General features: G+C 36.5%; 2 protein-coding genes and 2 long non-coding RNA genes across 4 annotated transcripts in view; all 4 read right to left on the bottom strand.

Annotated features, from left to right (window-relative positions):
• LOC149679538 (uncharacterized) overlaps positions 1-9,681 on the bottom strand; it is a 32,581-nt gene extending 22,900 nt beyond the window's left edge. The window contains exon 1 of the mRNA XM_089835733.1: positions 9,628-9,681. Within this exon, the coding sequence (XP_089691859.1) occupies positions 9,628-9,680 (53 nt within the window). The 5' untranslated portion in view covers position 9,681. The remainder of the gene's footprint in view (positions 1-9,627) is intronic.
• LOC149679541 (uncharacterized) lies at positions 1,144-2,581 on the bottom strand. Its single transcript, XM_089835730.1, has 3 exons — positions 2,352-2,581; positions 1,968-2,287; positions 1,144-1,906 (listed from the first exon to the last, which is right to left on the bottom strand). The coding sequence occupies exons 1-3, from the start codon at positions 2,391-2,393 to the stop codon at positions 1,681-1,683; spliced, it is 588 nt and encodes a 195-aa protein (XP_089691856.1). The 5' UTR covers positions 2,394-2,581; the 3' UTR covers positions 1,144-1,680.
• LOC149679540 (uncharacterized) lies at positions 3,152-3,548 on the bottom strand. Its single transcript, XR_016365928.1, has 2 exons — positions 3,454-3,548; positions 3,152-3,386 (listed from the first exon to the last, which is right to left on the bottom strand). It is a non-coding gene; the product is annotated as an uncharacterized LOC149679540 (long non-coding RNA).
• On the bottom strand, positions 7,751-8,181 carry LOC149679539 (uncharacterized). The gene is made up of 3 exons (XR_016365927.1): positions 8,160-8,181; positions 7,931-8,095; positions 7,751-7,863 (listed from the first exon to the last, which is right to left on the bottom strand). It is a non-coding gene; the product is annotated as an uncharacterized LOC149679539 (long non-coding RNA).
• Positions 9,682-22,036: the final 12,355 nt, after the last annotated feature.

Genomic DNA, 22,036 nt, shown 5'->3' with positions numbered 1-22,036 from the left:
CAAATATTGGGCTCACGTATGCAAGTTGCTCGCGCTACATGTTGAGCTAGTGAGCAGCTTTTGTCCGTGAGCGTAGTAATGCAGTTTGCTATATGCTACAACTAAATAGGCTCCTTCTAACGCCAGTAAGAGACCTGTTAGTTATTCATGTTGTTACTGAATAAATTCATGGTTTTATTGAAACATTTTTGCAAAAGTAATTAGAATCTAGTCCATATTTTAATGATTAATAGAACCCAGTTTAGAAGAGTTGGAAATGGAAATTTGTAGCATATTTTCAGCCGGAATATTTACCCTTTCTAAGATTGTATTCTCCTATACGCACCTTTTTATTCAACGGAAATGTATTAAGGGTTGTTCGACTTTTAATTATTTTTGGAAAAGCGCTTAGCGTCTCTGTTTTTACCTCTCCGAGTGACGATGACGTCAAGGAGAGGTATTACACCAGACGTGTCTGTCTGTCTGAGCGTTCGCCGTTCGCAGATAGCAATATTGTCTTCTATTCCATTATCATTGTTAGGGTTAAGATGTACGCGGCGATCGGTTCGGGTTGCGAGAAACGTCTAGCCTCCCAATGGCAGGGCTTTCAACAAAGGCTCAGGCAATTACGGCTTTTCTTATCATTTACTGTGAATCAATCGTCTTATATATTTCCCAAAGATCTTAAAGAAGCACATACGCTAGAATTAAAACGTCAACAATAGCTGTCTTAAAACGACTTAATTATAATTAAGGTAAATTAATGACGATTTAAATAATTAATATTAATTGTACATATTTTAATTTTTAAGAAAAACGTCTTAATTGCGTTTCGACTCGGAGAGGTTTACTTTGGTTTCTCAACTTGTTTTCACGTTTTCGAACTTCATTCTGTGGGAAAAATACACTTTTTTAAGCCTTTCACGCTCTTTTTAATAAGAAAAAAATAACCTTCCTGTTAATAAACACTTACAAACCTTACGGTTTTGAGATTTCCGATCCAGAGGGAAAATAAACCCTATAGGGGTTGGAATACCGGACACGTTGTCGATACATAAACCACGACAGGGACAAGAAGACTATTTAGTTTGAATTCAGATGCTAATTGAGTTTACACTCGAGTGTAAATTTTTAATTGAAGTGATATCAAAAGTACATAATTAAGTGTTTAACATGTGTACAACATTTCATAGCATAAAATATTCTTGTGTTTTCGAAAAATTAGGTTTCCTGTGGTGATGCATTAATTTTTTTAGACATCGTTGAAGCTAATCGTATGATGAATATAGCTATTGTTGACGTTTGAATTCTAGCGTATGCCTCTTTAATCATTTTTGGAAATAAAGGGTACATAAGGCGATTGATTCACATTAAACGATAAGAAAACCCACAATTGCGTGAACCTTTGGTGGAAGCCCTGTCATTAGGAGGCTAGACGTTCCTCTTAACCCAAGCCGACCGACGCGTACATCTTAACCCAAACGATGATACTGGAGTAGAAGCCATAAATTGCTTTCTGTGAACGCGGTACGGATATAGCATACACGTTTGCTCCGAATTGCCAACTGCGAACGCGGTGATTGGCAGACAGACACACACAGAGACACGTCCAGTGTAATACCTCTCCTTGACGTCATCGTTACTCGGAGAAGTGAAAATCCCAAAGTATTTTCAAAAAATTCGATTTCATGTCGTGACAAATTAATTATGCTGAGTTTGAGCAATTCGGTAGAATAATTTTTCGGTTATCGCCACCGCTACTGTTCCTGACAACAGCATGAAAAGCAAGTAAAAAGGAACGAAGACGCTGCTTAGGTCCAAGTCGGACGTGCTTTTCAACGGTCTCCTCCACTTGATACATTCAAGGGAGTAATAGAACTGAAAATCCAGATACATCCAAACTTGCGTTTCGAAAAACGGTACTTGACTGTCATAAAACAGTATAGTCTTAAAACCGATTAATATGTTACGATAAAATTCTAACTGACCTTAATTGGTTGTTTTCGTGCACTTGAGGTGTGCTTCTCAACCAAGAGGTGTTGAAAACGGTGTGTAAGTAGTCGAAGCCAATTTCGTGCTGCGAAAAATAAAGTCCCCCATTTTTTGCCAAGAACTGCTTACTATCGGAATCCAAAGTCAGGTATTCCCCCATAATCCAAGTCAGATAAATGTCCTCTGATATTAGAGCTTTTTCTCCGTGAAGTATAGAAAGGTATCCATCAAGCTTGTAATAATCCAGAGTACTACAGAAAATATTCTCCTTATCGAGTGCGTCTAGCCATTTCTTAACTACTGGATCCTCGGCTGCCTTTAGATAAGCAACAACGACGTTAGAGAAATATTCAGTATTTAACACGGAAATATGGATTTACCAAATTTTTCAGATAGTCGAAAACTCCGCTCTCTTTGGCCATTATAGGTGGAATTCCCGATTTGATCAAGTCCGATAAGGTGTCGATGTAATTGTAGCTTTCAGTCGTGAACTCCGTCCGCAAGAAGCAACCCAAGAAAAACAGAATGAAAGTCACTCCGATCAGCCATGATGAAGCAATTAGACGACACGTAATGTTGGGCAAAACGGCGGGAATCGCTAAGGATTAAAGTTTTGTCTGCTTAAAGCTTGGTTTTTACTTTGGCCCAACGTCAAGCGACAACCGAAAAAGGACATAGTTACGCTGGACCAAATTACGTTGAGTGTGACGATTTAAGTTTTCTATTTTTTTGTTCGCATTCAAACGTTAACGCTCTGTGCGAGCCAATCAGCAATAAGCTTGAGCCGTGACGTAATTTTCGACCACGCGTGTTCGGAAGAGGAAGTTAGTGGTCCGTCATGTTTTTATTTATTTAGGCTCTAATCGAGTCAGTTACTAGTACAAATCCCTGACAATGCCGAAGTTCAATGCTGAATGTTTTAGTGAAGAGGTTCGGAACCATCCATATCTTTATGATATGGACATGAAGATTACAAAGACGAAAACAGAAAGACAATAGATGGGCTGCAATTGGTGCAATGTTCAGTTTATCTGCTAAGCCTTGGTTCCATTATTTGCGGGAACTACGCTAAGTGAAAACACTATAACGCTGGCGACAACGTAAAATACAAATCTGACGTTTGACGTCCAGCTGCAAAATAGTTTTTTTGGTCAAGTGAAAATTGTTGGATGACAATCTCCAATTCGAAGTCAGCTCATGCTAAGGCGAATTATTTTCAAAAATAAGCATACACTTAATTGCTTACGTTCGGCGCACAATAGCGAGGCGTTCTCCCAGACATTTTCCAGGGTTTCTTGGGCCAGATTCTTGACAACTTTCTTGGTGGACAACGATTTGTATTTGTTCGTTACGATGGAATGAATGACGAGCAAGAGTGACATTAGGACCACGGTTGACACCATTAAAACAACCACCTAATTGATCCAAGAATTGAATTCAGTGAACTGGGTTGGGAGTGGATTTTAATTGTTCGAAATTTACTGGAGTGTCCATATTTAAGAAGGACATTGAAGTTGACATGATTTTTTTCGGGGCGGCGGACACGATAATTATTCTGGCCGTATTGAAGACCGGAGACGGACTGAAACGTTCCTGTTGACCATCGAAAAATGAGCGTGGCATAGCCATCATGATAGTATTAGCTTTCTGAAACCGGAGTTACGGTGTTAAAATCTCTACTTCTGTAGACTAAAATTATGGTCTGACTTCAATTTTACTTACGTTGAAAAAATTAGGTTCGTTAATTATTTTAGAACAATTAATATAGTCCACTTTATTCCCTTCGTAAACTAACCTATCACAAATTGCAAAAATATATTGTTCTCTATTTTACGGGTTTGACAGAGATGGTTAGCATTACAAAGTGTACGAAGATCTGCACTTCATAAACTTGTGGTATGAAAGGAAAAGTCAGGTAACTTAACATTATACCTTAGAAGAACGAGTTTTTTTCTAAATATATAAGAGGAAAAACATTACAAAACAAAATAAATTATCTCTTATTGCAAAATAATTAGCATTTAATTAGTCTTAAAAGCGAGGGCTACTACGCCTTCCGCCATTGGTTTGGTGGTGTCTGCTAAATCGAATCTTACCTCTCTCAGACTGTGAGAATTGAACCAATCCCGTAGAGGTAAGTGGTTAAGTTTAGCAGACGCCACTAAACCATCGGCGGATGACGCAGTAGTCCTCGTTTTTAAGACTTAATTAAATGCTAATTACTTTGTAATAAAAAAGTAATTTATTTTTACAATATTTTTCCTTTTATATCTAGAAAAGGTCGTTCTTTCAAGGTATAATTTTATGTTACATTAATGTTTCCTTTAATCAATGTATTTTGTACTTTGCGCGAATAGTAGATCTATTTTCGAACCTTAACACAATTAATCGAATAAATGAAATTCAAAAATTTCAAATAAAAGCCAGTTTTATGGGTTTTGAAGTGAACAAGTCCAAACAGGCAAAAGTTATACAGGAAATGCACCACTTTGACCGCACATTTCTTTCTCGTTTTACCGAATTAATCGAATTTAATTTTGAAATTTACTTCATGTTGAGGGATCGTTTTAAATAATCCTCCGTGGCCTTGTACCATAAGACGTAGCTCTCCATCTGCCACGATTCCTAATTCGAATAATTAGAAGTTAATTTACCATCAAGAAAAGAATTGTGTGACACGAGAATTATAAACTAACCGCAACTGTCGCAACGTTAATCGGAGTCTCTTGGGCGTGTCTATAATAATTATTAAATTTTAAAGTCCACTTCGACATTTGCAAATTGAAAACGCAAATTCTACCTGTATTTAAAATATCGATCATTTCCAAGAAATTCCATTTCATTTAGCGCCATTTTGGGCTGAACTTAAAATATTGCTTATACAATCCGAAAGACGAAGACAAAGCTATAACAAAACTTTAGAAAGTGAAGTCTCTGAAATTTTAAAGCGATAACAATTTAATTGAGTTTAAAAAAATTTTTCTCTATGCTTTGAGTACCGTTTTGGTCTCCGGTATATAAAGTCTCGTACCTACGTACAGAGTTCGGGTAATGAGTCAATAATAACATTTTAACTGTCCTAGTTGTTAAGCACACATTTCCGCTATTGATTCTGTTGCCATAGCAACTGAACTACAAGTGATGAATATTTAATATAAATCTCCTCATGAATTTATTAACTTAACATGAATAACTTTGTCTGTCATTACCCTTCAGTCTACTGTCAAATAGCGATAGGTGGAGCCATATTTTCGCTCCACTCGGGTTCCTTAAATTTTATGCTCAGAAACAAGCAAACCTTATTATCATGGCGTGGCTTTCGGTTTCTCATAGCAGATGGCATAGCCCACTCGATTATTGCGCTCATGTATGCAAGTTGCGCACGCTACATGTTAGCTGAGCAGTTTATGTCCGTGAGCGCAGTTTAGCAGTTGGCTATGCTACCACTAAATAGGCTCCTTCTAACACCGACCTAAGATAAGCCTGTTATTTATTCATGTTACTGAGTAAATTCATGGTTTTATTAAAACATTTTTCCAAGAGTCATTATCATCCAATCCATATTTTTTACGATAAATAAAACCCAGATTAGAAGAGTTGGAAACGGACATTTTTAGCAGGGATTAGAATATGTTTTCAGCGGGAATGTTTACCCTTTCTAAGATTGGATCCTCCTATAACCACCTTCGTGTTCAACGGGAATGAGAATAAGGTTGTTCGACTTTTCAACAAAGTTGCAGTTGGTAGGTTCAATCTCTTAATTACTTTTGGAAACGCGCTTGCCGTCGGTCTTGTTGGTTTCACGTTTTCGGACTTCATTCTGAGAAAAACAATACTTTTCTTAAGCCTTTCAATTTGGTATTAATAAAATGCGATACAATTTTATGCATTGCTCCACTACTTATTTTAGTTGGAAGATTTTGTTAGGTAGCCTGGATAGTATGTTCTCTCAGAAGTTTATTTTTGCTCTTACTCAATTCTGACTGTTCAAACAAAGTCTCCCTACCATTATTTCGAAATTAATGTCGATTCATTCTTTCGTATTAATGAAGCTGTCCAAAACTGAGAAATAATTAAACTATAAGTTTAATGCAGATAGGAAGATAAACAATACAGGGGTGGGAAAACTATACACGTTGTCGATTCATAATCCACGTCAAGGGCAAGGGGAGATTAGAAAAACAATTTAGTCTTGAACCATATGTTAATTGAGTTTACACGCGAATGCAAATTTTTAACAGCGGTGATATCATAAGTACATACATAATTATCAGTCAAAGTGTAAATTGAAGAATTATCATTTCAATTATGACAACGGCTACTTTTCCTGTCAACAGAATGAAAAGCAAGTAGAAAGTAACATAATAGTGTTAAGTACTCAAGGACAGAAGTTCAAACAGACGATATTTATGGTAAATAAACACAATTCAAAAGAAGATGGTGAAGAATCGTCTGCTCTATATAGATTGATGGAACATAAAGATCGTTGACATTAGATAAGGCTTGAATGCTATCAGTCCTTTTTGTTTGAAGCCATATCTAACGTCTTTAGATCGACATACCACAAATTTTTAATCACAATGAGAAAGAAACGCATATTTATCCCCTATAAATTAGTGTACATTTATAATGACGCAACATGAACATTAGATATCAAAGCATAGTGTGTTCTTGATATTTCGGAAAATTTTATTTTTAATCATGACATTGTAAGCGTTTTCGCAAAATGATTGAAGAATATTTCGGTTATAAGAACAGCTACTGTTCCTGACAACGGCATGAAAAGCATGTAGAAAGGAACGAAGACGCTACTGAGGTCCAAGTTAGCCGTGCTTTTCAGCGGTCTCTTCCACTTGACTTGTTCTAATGAGTGATACTTATCAAAAAACAGATATTTGAAAACTTGGGTTTCGAAAATCGGTTGCAGGCTGAAACAAAACTGTCGTCAAGACCGTTAATCATTCCACCATAAAATTCGTACCGACCTCAGTTGAATGTTTTCGTGCAATTGCAGATTGCTTCTCACCCAAGAGGTGTTGAAAATGAGGTGTAAGTAGTCGAAGCCAAGAACCTGTTGAGAAAAGTAAAGTCCTCCGTTTTCCTTCAAGTACATTTTACTGTCGGAATCAGATCCAAGGAATTGTCCCATTGTCCAAGTCAGATAGGTGTCCACTGTGACTAGGGCTTTGTCACCGGAAGCAATAGGGATGTATCCGTCAAGCGTCCTATAATCTTTACGAGAACTGAACAGTCTTTCCTCATCGAGTGCTTCAAGCCATTCCTTAACAACTGGATCTTGGGTTGCCTATAGATAGGCACTAATGAAGTCAAAAGAATGGAGGACATGACAAAGGCTATTTACCAAATATTTCAAATACTCTAGAGTTCCGGTGTCATCCATCATTACAGGCGGAATTCTCGATTTGATCAAGTCCGAGAGGGTGTCAATGCAATCGTAACTTTCCGTCGTAAACTCCGTACGCAAAAAACAACTCAAGAAAATCAGAATGAACGTCACTCCGATGAGCCAGGACGAAGTGAGCAGACGATAAGTAATGTTAGGCAAAATGGAGGGAATCGCTACAGAACGTAATTATTTCTCTCACTTTTTATACTTGGTTAAAGCGCTTGTCAACTTTCGATATGGAAAAACCATCTTTAGTAGTTAGATCACGCATTCGAAGCTGACTTGTGCAAATTTAAGCGAAGGCTTAATTGCTTACGTTCGGAGCACAAGAGTGAAGCATTCTCCCAGACGATTCCCAGGGTCTCATGGGCCATTTTCTTTACGATATTCTTGGAGGGCAACGATTTGTATTTGTTAGTTACGATGGAGTGGATGACAAGCAAAAGTGACAGAAGGACCAGGGTAGACATAGTTAAAATCACCACCTAATTGATTCGAGAATGTTATTCAATGAATCTGGAAGCTAGTTGATTTTAATCGAGAAATAATTACATTTGCGTTCATATTTAAGAAGGATATGGAAGTGGACACGACCCTCTTCGGGGCGGCGGACACGATAATTGTCCTGGCCGTTTCGAACACCGGAGCTGGACTGAAATATTTGTGTCGACCATCGAAAAATGATCGTGGCAGGGATATGAAGATAGCATTAACATTCTAAAACAAGAGCAATGACTATTAGAAATCAGTACTAATTCGATCTGTTATCTCATTTACATACGTTGAAAGCATCAGGCGCAGTATATAATTTAGAAACGTTACGATAGCCCACTTTATGCAACTCATAAAATATCCTATTATTCATCAACAAAATAAAAATATTTTAATTAAATTTTATAATATTCCATATATTGGATTGGTATTTTGTATTTTGTCTGAATTGTCGAGGTTTTTTTTTCGAAACACAATTTCATTAATCGAATATTTAAGCAAATAAAATTCCTGTATTTATGTTTAAAAACGATCAATTATCTCAACTGTTGAAGTTTAAAATTAATCAATTCGAAACAGCCGAATAAATTAAAATTTTTGAATATTCGCGCACTCGTTTGGTCCTACGAGTGAGAAACAGCGCGATGGCCCATTTGTTTCTCGTTTAGCCCAATTTCTCGAATCGAATTCTGAAGACTACGAAATATACCTCATGTTCAGGGATCGTTTCCAATAATCCTGAAATATTTTGTACCATGACGCGTGGCTCTCAATCTCCCATGATTCCTGACAAAAATAACGTCATGAAAATGAGATTCCAGAAACGTAACGTAATGTTGATAAACTCACCGTAATGGTTGTAATGTTTATTATAGTGTCTTGGGCGTACCTACAATAATTATTTAGTTAATATAGATAATCTTCATTACGTTAGTTAACAAAGAATGAATGAATGTGTCAGTCTCTCGAAAAATGGCAGCAAGAAAATTCAAAAATCTTGCGCTGCCGTGCGTTTCTATCTTTTCATTAATATTTACAGAAGTTAATGACTTCTTATCCTGGGAAGTATTGGACACTAAGGCTTTATATAGTATCCATCCCTGCTAGTCAAAATTGCCTATGGCAATCGTAAAAGAGGGTCGAAAGTTTCCTCCCCACTAGGAAAACTATCTAATCTACTGAAAAAAATCCCACGCCGAGAGGCTGTGGCACTCAAACTGTGGGGCGTGTTCAAAACTTCTTCAGCGCCAATCGTTGAAAAGCCGTCTGTCTAAACCTCTATGAAAATCCATTACAATCCATGGGCCTAGGACCCCACACTAGTTTGACCGGAATTTCTTGCAAACTCTATTAACAGCTGTTCTTGTCACCGTTTCTGATTCGTTACCTCAAACCACAGGACACACCTTAAAGTTTCGTTACTTTCCCGCTGCTGGCGGGCAAATCAGCCTGCCAGCTCAAAATGAGAGAAGCGCCGTAGGTGGCGCGGTGGTCGGACCTAATAAGAAGTTGGCTAACAGAGATGGTTCCAGATATGGTTAGAGTCCAATACTTCCCAGGATAAGAAGTCATAAACTTCTGATATTTAGTATACTTATTCGAAATATTCTATAGACGATCTTAATAGCTTTGCGGTTGAACACGCTTACCGCCATCTTTTAAAATGGCGGCAAAAATATTCTGATGGGCAACGCCATATGTTGTTAGTAATTAATATAGAAACGATATAATTCAAGATTCGAAGATGCAAATTCTACCTGTATTTAAAATATCGATCATTTCCCAGAAATTCCATTTCGTTCAGCGCCATTTTGGGGTTTACTTAAATCCTAGCATGTAACCGGAGTACCAAGCTTCGTCTATAATAGCAGGGACAGATTTAATTTTAGAAGTAGGAATTGAGAACAGAGTAATGTGGGCGCGCGTCAAAGTCCCGGGCCTGAGGGGTAGGAAAGAAGAGGCGGGTCATAGTAAAAGGTAAAAAGTAATTACGTATTTTTCACCGTCCCCCTCAGGAACGTCATTAAAACGTAGTTTAAATGAGCCAATAAGATAATTTAAACTTTTCGTTACGTGTTGGAGGGCAGCGCTCTATACTGGGCGTCTGGGCTATGAGTCGGACTGAAGTAAATAATAACCGTTTTCCATTCCTACTTCTAAAATTAAATCTATCCCTGATAATAGTTAATAGTTATAATTTTACAGAATTATAAGGCATTTTTGTACTTTCCTTTCAGTACAGTTTCGGCATTGGGTATTTCTAGACTCGTACCTTCTAGACTTCTAGTGTTTCTGGCTGTGCGTCGATAACGCGACCTTTTTGTTGTTAACCACTCTCCCGTGCATGATACTGTTGCTATGGTGATTGAAAACATAATAATCTAATTAGGAGAAATCACGAAGCTTGACCCAATGTAGAAGTTAAATTCCGTGATTACATTTCTTCGTGCTTCAGAGAACGTATGTGGTCAATAGTTTTGTAATTGAACCAAGATTAGTAGAGTTGGACTTGGAAGAAAAGTTTAACGAAGAGAACGTTTTCTATGAGATTATATACCCATACCAAGAAGCGATATCTGTTTACAAGGGAGAAGGTATAAGTTGCCTAAGTGTTCGCGCGCCATAGTTCCAGTCCCCCTTTCAAAATACAAGGGGGGACGTAAAAGCAGGCCCGTAGCCACGGGGGGCAATGCCCCCTCAAAAAATATATCCTGCCCCCTTGACGTGAGTTTTCAAGAACCATTGAGATGCTGGTTGTAATTTAGAGGCGGGACCTATATACGTTTGGACTGGAGATAAAGCAAGAAATGTGGCGAATTTACAGCTTCTCCCTAGTAAACTAGATATCGCTTCTTGCCCATACTAAGTTTGGATTCCACTATAAACAGGCTCACATTATGGAAACGCCATTACGGTTGTTGGGTTTCTATAGGTGTAATGGTTTGGACTGACAGTCAGTTTGAAATTCTACTTATAAACGAATTTAACAAGTCACGTAAAACAACTTACGTATTAGCTAGTTGTGGTTGAGGTGGGAAGGGCGTGTTAGTTTCGAATGTGCGAATGTAGTACAGTATTCATGTTTTCTAACTCGCTAACTTAATATTCGAGATGGCCCAGAGTTTGGTGTACATTAAGTTCGTACCACATCTAGATAAAAAGGTCTTTTCGCCTATCCAGCCTCCACAGACAATCTTCAAACATACACACTCACAGATCACAACGTAGATAAAAACCTATAACAAATACACATTGAAGGGTCAGGAGACATTTTCAACGACAACTATAAATAAATAGCAGCAACCCAGCCTTTACACATAGTGCCCTTTCCGTATGAAAATGAATCTCTCATTCTAGCTACCTTGCCCTTATTCTCCATCCTCCTTCGCTAACCCCAAAAACCGGAGTAAGGAGAAAATATTTTAATTCGTTTCGATACGGCCGTCCGTCAAATGAACCCTAAACTTTATCCTCGCCGCAATCTAACCGGGTGAATACTTTGACGATACCAATCTTATTTCTTTCCCAATACTTTGAAGAGCCTAAAGAGGATCTTTTTTTAACTATAGGTGCAGACAAACTTGTTTTACGTTTACGGAAAATTGCCTTTAACTCATGCCATAGCGCTAATGTATTCCCTCTCGCAATTCTTTCACATTACGAGCTCCAACGTGGTAGCGGATCTTGCCTTAATCGCTTTCTATCCACGCTTGTTTTTCGTGTACCCGGGGTTAACTCACAAACACACATACACACACACAATCCATCAGCGCAATACCTAGGTGTGATTAACCACACCTAGCTAAAAAGGAAACTTTCTCGTGTGGTTTCCCAGTAATGGGGTTGTTAAAAATCCATTCCGTGGTGAGTAATTCAATTACGATCCTTTGTAGTATTACATAGGTTTATATTTAAATATACCGAAAATATGTTTTCACACCATTTATTTGCTTATAATAACATACAGTACAAGAATCTCTGGCGGTACAAAAGCAATACAAAAAAGCAAGTCCTCATTTACTACAAAATAATAGTATACCTTTAACACGTAAACTAGATTTCACCATTGATGTTAGAAAGCTTCTGTAACTACATAAAAGGGAGGATGAAGTAGAAAATCAAGTGATTTTTTATCGATTCTTCTACTAATTATAAGACCAGTCTGCATAATGAAACATTCAGGAAATGCTTCCGCATGATTTTAAAATTCAATTAAAGTTTTATGGACAATTTTAAATAAGGACCTCTGACCAATCGCATAACGCCTTGCCTTTCTATTAACAAAATTCGCGGCACGATCCATGTCCCGCGCCACGATTGTCATATCGCGCGCAAATTTTATGAAATCTCGTGATAAATTTCATTCGACACGGAACGTGCAACAATAATTTTGTTAATAACAAGACGACCCAAGGGCTCGTAATAGTAGCCACATCGTAAGAGTGAATAGCCCCTCTATACCCTACCCTAATGAGTGGATAACCCCTCTATACCTTACCCTAATGAGTTAATAGTGCTATCTTTTACAATGCTTAAATGATTTACCGTGCATAAAATCAGAGTTAATAGCCCCTCGATGCCCTACTCGAAACAGTAATAAAATTATAACCGTATAGATTTACTTATGCTGTAATTCTAATATTCCGGAGAATTGAAGAACAGATAGTTCTAGTGATAATTCCCTCGATGAGTTTGCAACATAGACTTGTGCCGATGCATACTTATCGCATCTTATAAATTTCTAACAAGAACTAATGCCCAGAAACTTTTGAAAGAGAAAGTTTAGTTATAGTGATTACGCATTTTAGTGATTATCCCCTCGAATTACCTTTAGCAATGCTAAAATGATCAAACGCATAACGCTAACACTATGTTAACTCTATCTAAACCCACATTTGAATTAACTGCCAAAACGTTCCAGTCAAACATAACATAGATGACGATAGCTACCGAACGAGAACGAAACACTTGAGGAGCGCGATAGGGAACGGGGAAAATAGATATCTATTTAATTAGCACATAAATAAAAAGAAAATAAATACAAAAACCTCAAACATACAAATTCATAAGTATCCGACCCCACAGAAAAAATTCAAAATTATCCGACCCCACAGATTAAGAGGTACCCCACCCCACATTTTAGAGATAAAACGATAAAAACTCGGGGTTTCTACCAAGTCTCTATGGCTCAGTGGTAGAATGTCTTTCTACTGCGTGAGCGAACCGGGTTCGAATCCCGCCTGCGATCTGAAAAAAATTTAATTAAAATTAAATCTCTAACAGAGCCTAGTTACCCCTAGGGGTGGGTTGTGATAATATAAAGTTCCTTTTAAGGTACAAAATAACGATAACGAAAACGAAAACTCCGGCCACAACTACTACTATTACTACTACTACGGCTCGGGTCAAACTAAGAGCCTCATCATATACTACGATGTGGCTATAAAGGCAGGGCGTTACGCGATTGGTCGGAGGTCCTTATTTAAAATGATCCTTAAAATCTTAACCTAATTTGAATTTTAAAATCACTCGGAAGTATTTCCTGAATGTATCACTATGCAAACTGGTCTTGTAATTAGTAGAAGAATCGATAAAAATCACTTGATTTTCTACTTCACGCTCCAAGTAATGATTACGAACCAATTAAGGGTTTATTTTACCAAAGAGAATATACAGAGTGGAGCAGAAAATTAAGCCTTCGCCCACGATTTTGAAAAATGAGTCTTTCAAACTGGTAACTGGTTTCTGCTGGTGATTTACTTATGTGGTTAGCACCCAAGATCAAATTTTTGTGAAACTTGTACTCTGTTCAGAAACCGGGAATACGTTTGCTCCGATTTTCAAACTGCGAACACGGTCATGGTCACTTCCAAACACACAGCCAGACAGACAAACCGTCCGGTTTAATACCTCTCCTTGATGTAATCGTCTCTTGGAGTGGTAAAAATGATTACTAGCAAAATATTGAGGGAATAAATTAAACTGCACCCTTTATTGGCAAACAATAACACAGAAAAATATAAGAACTCATCTGTTATTGAGTGATTTGACATATTTGACATTAACAATATCACAAAAACGTTTTTATGTTGAATGAAAATTAAAGTTTTTGTTATAGTTTATACCAATGGTGCCTCATAATGGATCAATTAGAATACATTCAGACAATTACCCTAGGTCGTCACAAAAATTATGGACCCAGCTGAAGTAAAATATTTATCAAAATAGCCCTATAGAAATCACCTAACCTAGAGTTCCTTAAACACTAGACCCTTCTATTTATTATACTATGTTTCATAATTTTTGCTGCGCATCGTTAAGTAATTAACATATTTCACTGTTATCTTATCTCGTTTATAAACCCCTCAATCACTTCTTGTTTTCATTTCTGGATACTTCTCTACATTTTGTAACTAAATTGATTCGCTTTTAATTTGAAGAAGAATTGAATGTAATTTCACCCTGCAATTTCTTTAACACAACTGGATTTATTTGTATATAAACAATCGTGTAAGTAGCTCCTATTCCCAAAAATGATAAAAACAATCTTCTAGTAATCAGGAACAAACCGGCAATTTTCACACCAAAGTCGTCTCCCTGCAATTGAGACTTGATAAACATGTAGTCATGCATTCGTCCCTTAGACAGAAAATCCTTCGACAATGTTATCAGTTTTTCGGATACTTCACTCATGGCTTCTGGTATTTTAGCTGCGCAAATCGTAATTAAACAAGTCATCATTATATCTTGCAACAAATTGGGAACCCAAATCAAAGACATAGCCAAGGCTGCGCCGTCGACATTATTGAGGTTTGTAATGTAAAAAATAAAACTGCTGAACGTGGAGTACAACGCCTCGCAGAACCATAAAGCTAGAAGGCTCTTCATTGCACTATTTATCCGACGAATCTGACAAACCACGAATAAAAAGTGATCGTTAAATACATCCAATTGCCGAGGGTTCGAAGTGTCTTCCAGAATCACAGATAAATGTTGTGCCAGTTCGGTCGTGTTTAAAAACGCCAAAGATAGTGTTATCACAATGAAGAGTCTTAACGCGAGAAGACTCAATATTTCCGATGAATAAAAAAGCAGAGCACAAAGTGTTTCCATTAATGGCGTAACGTTCAGGTTTGAGTCGAGATATAGAGTTAGAGTCTTTGAGAAATTTATATTTGGATTGTGTCCATTCGCTAATGCGGGCTCGAACGCGAGATGTACCGCTAAAACTACAATGTTGAACACTACAGCCAAGATAGCGCACAGCATGATTTTCTTATTTATGCGGATCGCCCCTTGGGTAGAAACATTATTGAGACGTGAAAAACCAAGAATAATTTCCCGAATTTCTTTGCGTTTGTACACGATGATGTATGTCGAAATCAAATAAATAATTATTGCGAGCATTTTAACATACAAGATGTGATGATATTTGGGATGGTAATATAGATAAATTAACCTCACCACAAAGAAGTACTTCGAAATGAACAGCGATGACCAGAAATAAATATTGATAAACAATGGTGTGTTAGAACCAAGTACAGGTAAACGCGAAGATACGTAATCTTCCTTGGTTAAACTTTTAATTTTACTTGATGAAAATTTGCGAATTGACGCACCCATGACTAGAATTTCTTCGTATGCTTTAGCAGAGTTTTGGTGAGCAAATACGAGTATGGTGAAAACGAAAAATACTTTTATAATACAAAAAATTGTTTACAACAAAAATATAGAGGGAATAAATTTAATCATCCGCTTTGTGTACTTACAATAACATAGAAAATTCAAGATTGGTCTGTTATAATTTGACTTGACACATTTCGTGTTTATCAATAGTACCAAAAGCAAAAATGTGTCTCCATCAAGTGTGGCAAACATAATTTTTTTTCTAGTTTGACGAAAAAAAACTCTTGTCCAATTCAGTTTTCACTAGACGAAATTAAACTGGCCAACCTTCATGGTCACTTTGTTAATCTCTCCATGGCAACAAAAATCACGAACTAGAAATGAAAGGTGTGTACCGTGTGCTTGACCTAAGGTAAAACTTTCTGGTTCATCTTTTGATTTCTTTTATTGTAGATTTCAGCCTTGGATATAAGCAACTTTTCATCGTATTTATAAATATTTTTAGAAGGGATCAACAACAAACGGTATATTTGATAAGACAAAAGTGTCATTTCTTAGTGCAAGTTAGTATGGGCATAGGAAGTTTATGTTCACTGAAAAAGGTTTATCCAGTCTTGTTATTGTTATGCAAACAATATAAGAATCACTGAAGGTACAGATAAAAGGCAAACAACAAGAGATTATTTTTTACACTTTAAGAAAAGTTTGTCTGTTTCTGTATTCTTTAGACTTGCGCCTGCTTCGATTTGATTTGATCAAGTACGATAGGGTGTCGACGTAATTGTAACTTTTCTTCGTGAAATCCGTCCGCGAGAAAAACAGAATGAAAGTCACTCCTATCAGCAATGACGAAGCGAGATTATTCTATTTACTATAGAAACGTTTCATATTCTTAGCTACGAATAGTTAATAATAAAAATGCATATTATTTTATTGTTTCTCTACATTATGTCATTAAATTGATTCACATTTAATTTGAAGAAGAATTGCGTATAATTTCACCCTGCAATTTCCTTAATACATTTGGATCAAGTTGATTATAAACAATCGTGTAAGTCGCTCCTATTCCAATAAACGACAAAAACAATTTTCTAGTAATCAAGAACAACCCGGCAATTTTCACGCCAAAATCGTCCCCTTGCAATTGCGACTTGATAAACATGTAATCCCGCATTCTTCACTCTAAGAAATTGGAGTGTGATTTAACACCTTTATAAGTACTTTATATGGGTCCAAATTTGACACCGTTACAGGTGTACATTTACACCCCTGAAGGGATTTAATCACACTTACACTCTAAAAAAATGGGGTGTGCTTTAACACCTTTAAAAGAAGTTTATATGGGTCCAAATTTGACACCGTTACAGGTGTTCATTTACACCCCTGAAAGGGTTTAATAACACTTATTTGAGCAATTGGTGGCAAAGATAAGTATAAAATTGTGCAACAGAGGTGCAGTTTAACACCTTTTTAACTCTTATATCGCACTGAAAGTGAATTTTTACTCTCATATTAGTGTTGTGCAACTCCTTAAAGGGTGCGGCATAGCACCTTTCAGAGTGTCGCTCCACACCTTTAAGAGTGTCGCGTAACTCCTTAAAGGGTGCGGCATAGCACCTTTCAGAGTGTCGCTCCACACCTTTAAGAGTGTCGCGTAACACCTTTAAGAGTGTCGCGTAACACCTTTAAGAGTGTCGCGTAACACCTTTAAGAGTGGGAGATTATTTGGTAGGATAGTAGTAGAAATTCTAGTACTTTTCCTAGACTTAAGAGCAAAACCGATGACGTAAAAAACACTATAGTAGCTACATTTTGACCACTCATGAGGCATAACTCAAATATCGAGTATGGTTTTCCTGTTTAATTAAATTTTGATTATCCGCCATTCCGCAGTATTATTAGCAATCAATGCTATATTCATAGCAGGGTTCCATCTTGAGAGAACTTCATCACCTATAGGGAGGAAAGTTCTCACATGCAGAACTATACCTCTTTAAGCGAGGGCTGTTGCGTATAAAGTCATTTTTATGGGTTTATAAACTTCTGAAAATGGCAGAAAGTTTTCACTTCGTTCAAATGCATAGGGTATTAAATTAGTTTTGGAGGCTATACTATTCAAGCAGTAGATATAGACGTTCTTGTTAAATTTAATAATCTCTTTTCACTAAGAGTTTTTCGAGCACCAGAAACGCGTTTAATCTAATTTGCACAAAAATTTTGAGGGAAAAAATTTAATCACTCTCTTTATGTACTTACAATAACATAGAAAAATCAAGAGTAACCTGTTTTGATTTGACTTGACACATTTCTTATTCATCAAAAGTGCCATAAACCTATAAACTAAAGCTAAGTATCTGTTATTTCTATATGGGATTAGTCTGTACCCCTCCCAAAAAAACCTTTGAACTAGGCTTAGTGAAATCGATGAATTTATGAATTTTCAGCCAAATCCTACCTTCAAACTATTTTTTATTAAACTTCTGTATAACAATTGTTTACTTACGAAAACTATTTAATTCAAACTTGATTTCTCATCATTAATTTCATAAAGCTTAAAAATTACCTTTAAAGCGATGGAATTGTCCTAACAATTTGACTAGGTAAAGTCGCTCTGTCCGCGGTAAAGCGACGTCAGTCCAGGAGTGGTTTTCTACACGACGTTAGTGCAACAGTATTATATTCAGGGTAAAAGATCGTAAGTCAGAGTATGTATTTTAATATATAAAAATGTATACTTTAACTTAATTGTTGTTAATGAAACCATCAAAAGGCACTAACCTGAGGTTGTACCTTTCTTTTAAGATCGGTCCCAAATGTAACGAAGGTGAAGTCTTCTTTATAAACGTTCCAATTTGTCACTCACTTTTTTAAAAAAAATATATATTATCTCTATGGGTAAATCCGGTTTCTTTTTCAACAGAAAGTGGGATTAGTTTTATGAATTCTAAAACCACTCTTAGCAACTTTATTAACTTATTTTTTTCTAAATACATAACACAAAAAAGTTTCAACTAATCAAAAAACCATCCTTATACATTAGAGGCAATATGAAGCCTTATCTAAGGGAGCTATACGAGAATGGATTGTTAGTGAACGCAATTAGTTAAAAGCCACAATGTAATAATTTAATTTTCATGAGCCCGGTAAATGTAACTGATCCAAGGTTTCAAAACTGCGTATACTCGCACTCTACGTTCGTGACCTCTAATATTTTCGCTGATAAGGGTCCATCACTGGAGGAGAATACTTATGAAATAAAGCACTTTTAATTTACATACAAAATGTACTGCAACATTTAAACCACATAATTTATTTGTTTGCAATAACATACAATACATGAATCTCGGAGGTACAGAACGAAAGCAAAAACAAAACTTCCAAATGTACTACCTAAAATACGCCATTTAAATCTTGCAATAATTATTATAATATTGTTATACAGGGACAAAAGTAATCACTAAATTTATACACTTTTAATTTGAAGAAGAATTGCGTGTAATTTCACCCGGCAATTTCTTTAACATAACTGGATTTATTTGTATATAAACAATCGTATATGTCGCGCCTATTCCCAAAAATGATAAAAAAAATCTTCTAGTAATCAGGAACAAACCGGCAATTTTCACCCCAAAGTCGACTCCTTGCAATTGAGACTTGATAAACATGTAATCCCGCATTCTTCCCCTAGCCAAAAAATCCTTCGACAATGTCAACAAATTTTCGGATACTTCACTCATGGCTTCTGGTATTTTAGCTGCGTAAATCGTAATTAAACAAGTCATCATTATATCTTGGAACCAATTGGGAACCCAAACAAAAGATAAAGTCAAGGCTGCGGCGTCGACATTATTGAGGCTTGTAATGTAAAAAATTAGACAGCTGAACGTGGAGTACAACGCCTCGCAGAACCATAAAGCTAAAAGTCCCTTCATGGCGTTATTTATCCGACGAATCTGATTAACCACGAATAGAAAGTGATTGTTAAATACGTCCAATTGCCGAGGGTTCGAAGTATCTTGCAAAATCACCGATAAACATTGCACCATTTTTGCAGTGTATAAAAACGTCAACAAAAGTGTTATCACAATGAATAATCTTAACGCGAGAAGACTCAATATTTCCAATGAATAAAAAATTAAAGCGCAAGCTGTTTCCATTAATGGCGTAACGTACAGGTTTAAGTCGAGATTTAGAGTAAGAGCACTCGTGAAATTCATTTTTGGATTGTGACCATTCGCTAAAGCGGACTCGAACGCCAGATGTACGGCTAAAACTACAACGTTGAACACTACAGCCAAGATAACACACCGCATTATATTCTTATTTACGCAGATTGACAATTGAGTAGAAATATAATTGAGACGTGAAAAGCCAAGAATAATTTTCCGAATTTCTTTGCGTTTGTACACGATGATGTATGTCGAAATTAAATAACCAATTATTGCGAGCATTTTAACATACAATACGTGATGGTATTTGGGATTGTAATATAGATATATTAACCTCACCACCAAAAAGTACTTCGAAATGAACACCGATGACCAGAAATAAATATTGATAAATAATGGGGTGTTTGAACCAAGTACGGGTAGACACGAAGATACGTAATCTTCCTTGGTTAAAGGTTTAATTTTACTCGATGAAAATTTGGGGATTGATGCACCCATGACTAGAATTTCGTCGTGTGTTTAAGCAGAGTTTTGGTAATCGAATACGTGTATGGTGAAAACGACAAATACTTTTATAATACAAAAAATTGTTTACAACTAAAATATTGAGGGAATAAATTTAATCATCCGCTTTGTGTACTTACAATAACATAGAAAATTCAAGATTGGTCTGTTATAATTTGACTTGACACATTTCGTGTTTATCAATAGTACCAAAAGCAAAAATGTGTCTCCATCAAATGTGACAAACAATTTTTTTTCTAGTTTGACGAAAAAAAGACACTGGTCCTATTCAGTTTTCACTAAAAGAAATTAAACTGGCCAACCTTCAGTGTCACTTTCTTAATCTCTTCATTGCAACAAAAATCACGAACTAGAAATGAAAGGTTTGTACCGTGTGCTTGACCTAAGGCAAAATTTTCTGGTTCATCTTTTGATTTCGTTTATTGTAGATTTCAGCCTTGGATATAAGCAACTTTTCATCGTGTTTTATAAATATCTTTAGAAGGGATCAACAGCAAACGGTATATTTGATAAGACAAAAGTGTCATTTCTTAGTGCAAGTTAATATGGGCATAGGAAGTTTATGTTCACTGAAAAAGGTTTATCCAGTCTTGTTATTGTTATGCAAACAATATAAGAATCACTGAAGGTACAGATAAAAGGCAAACAACAAGAGATTATTTTTTACACTTTAAGAAAAGTTTGTCTGTTTCTGTATTCTTTAGACTTGCGCTTGCTTCGATTTGATTTGATCAAGTCCGATAGGGTGTTGATGTAATGGTAACTTTTCTTCGTGAACTCCGTCCGCAAAAAGCAACCCAAGTAAAACGGAATGAAAGCCGCTTCGATCAGCAATAACGAAGCGAGATTATTCTATTTACTATACAAACGTTTCATATTCTTAGCTACGAACAGTTAATAATAAACATGCATATTACTTTATTGTTTCTCTACATTATGTCATTAAATTGATTCACATTTAATTTGAAGAAGAATTGCGTGTAATTTCACCCTGCAATTTCCTTAATACATTTGGATCAAGTTGAATATAAACAATCGCGTAAGTTGCTCCTATTCCAATAAACGACAAAAACAATTTTCTAGTAATCAAGAACAAGCCGGCAATTTTCAAGCCAAAATCGTCCCCTTGCAATTGCGACTTGATAAACATGTAATCCCGCATTCTCCCCCTAGCCAAAAAATCCGCCGATAATGCCAACAATTTTACTGATACTTCTCTCATGGCTTCAGGTGTTTTAGCAGCGCAAATTGTAATTAAACAAGTGGTCATTATGTCCTGCAACATATTAGGAATCCAAGTCAATGTTATAGTCAGGGTCGGACTCTTCAAAATGTAAAAAATTAGGCTGCTAAACGTGGAATACAACGTCACGCAGAACCATAGCGTTAGAAGGTTCTTCATTGCGTCATTTACCCGACGAATGTGGTTAACCACGAATAGAAAATGATCGTTAAATACTTCCAATTGCCGAGGGTTAGAAGTATCTTCCAGAATCACCGATAAATGCTGCGCCAGTTCGGCCGTGTATAAAAAGGCCAACAATGGTGTTATCATCAAAACACCTCTAACAGCGAGAATGCTCAGTACATGCGATGTGTAGTAGAACACAGCGCTAGTAGTTTCCATCAATGGCGTTACGTTTTGTTTTAAAACAACTTCGAGAGTTACAACACTTGTAAAGTTTGCATTAGAATTGCGGCCTTTAGTTATAGCGGACTCCGTCGCCAAAAAAAGTGCCAAAATTACGACGTTGAAAACCACTACCACGATGGCGTACCGTTTGATGACTCTATTTACGCGGGTCACCACGTGGGGTGAAATATTATTGAGGCGTAAAGTACCGTC

Source organism: Phalangium opilio, unplaced genomic scaffold, assembly GCF_054372755.1.
Source record: "Phalangium opilio isolate 3A_F unplaced genomic scaffold, DU_Popi_V2 ptg000041l_1, whole genome shotgun sequence".
Lineage (NCBI taxonomy): Eukaryota > Metazoa > Arthropoda > Arachnida > Opiliones > Phalangiidae > Phalangium > Phalangium opilio.
This window is presented reverse-complemented; position numbering and strand designations above follow the sequence as displayed.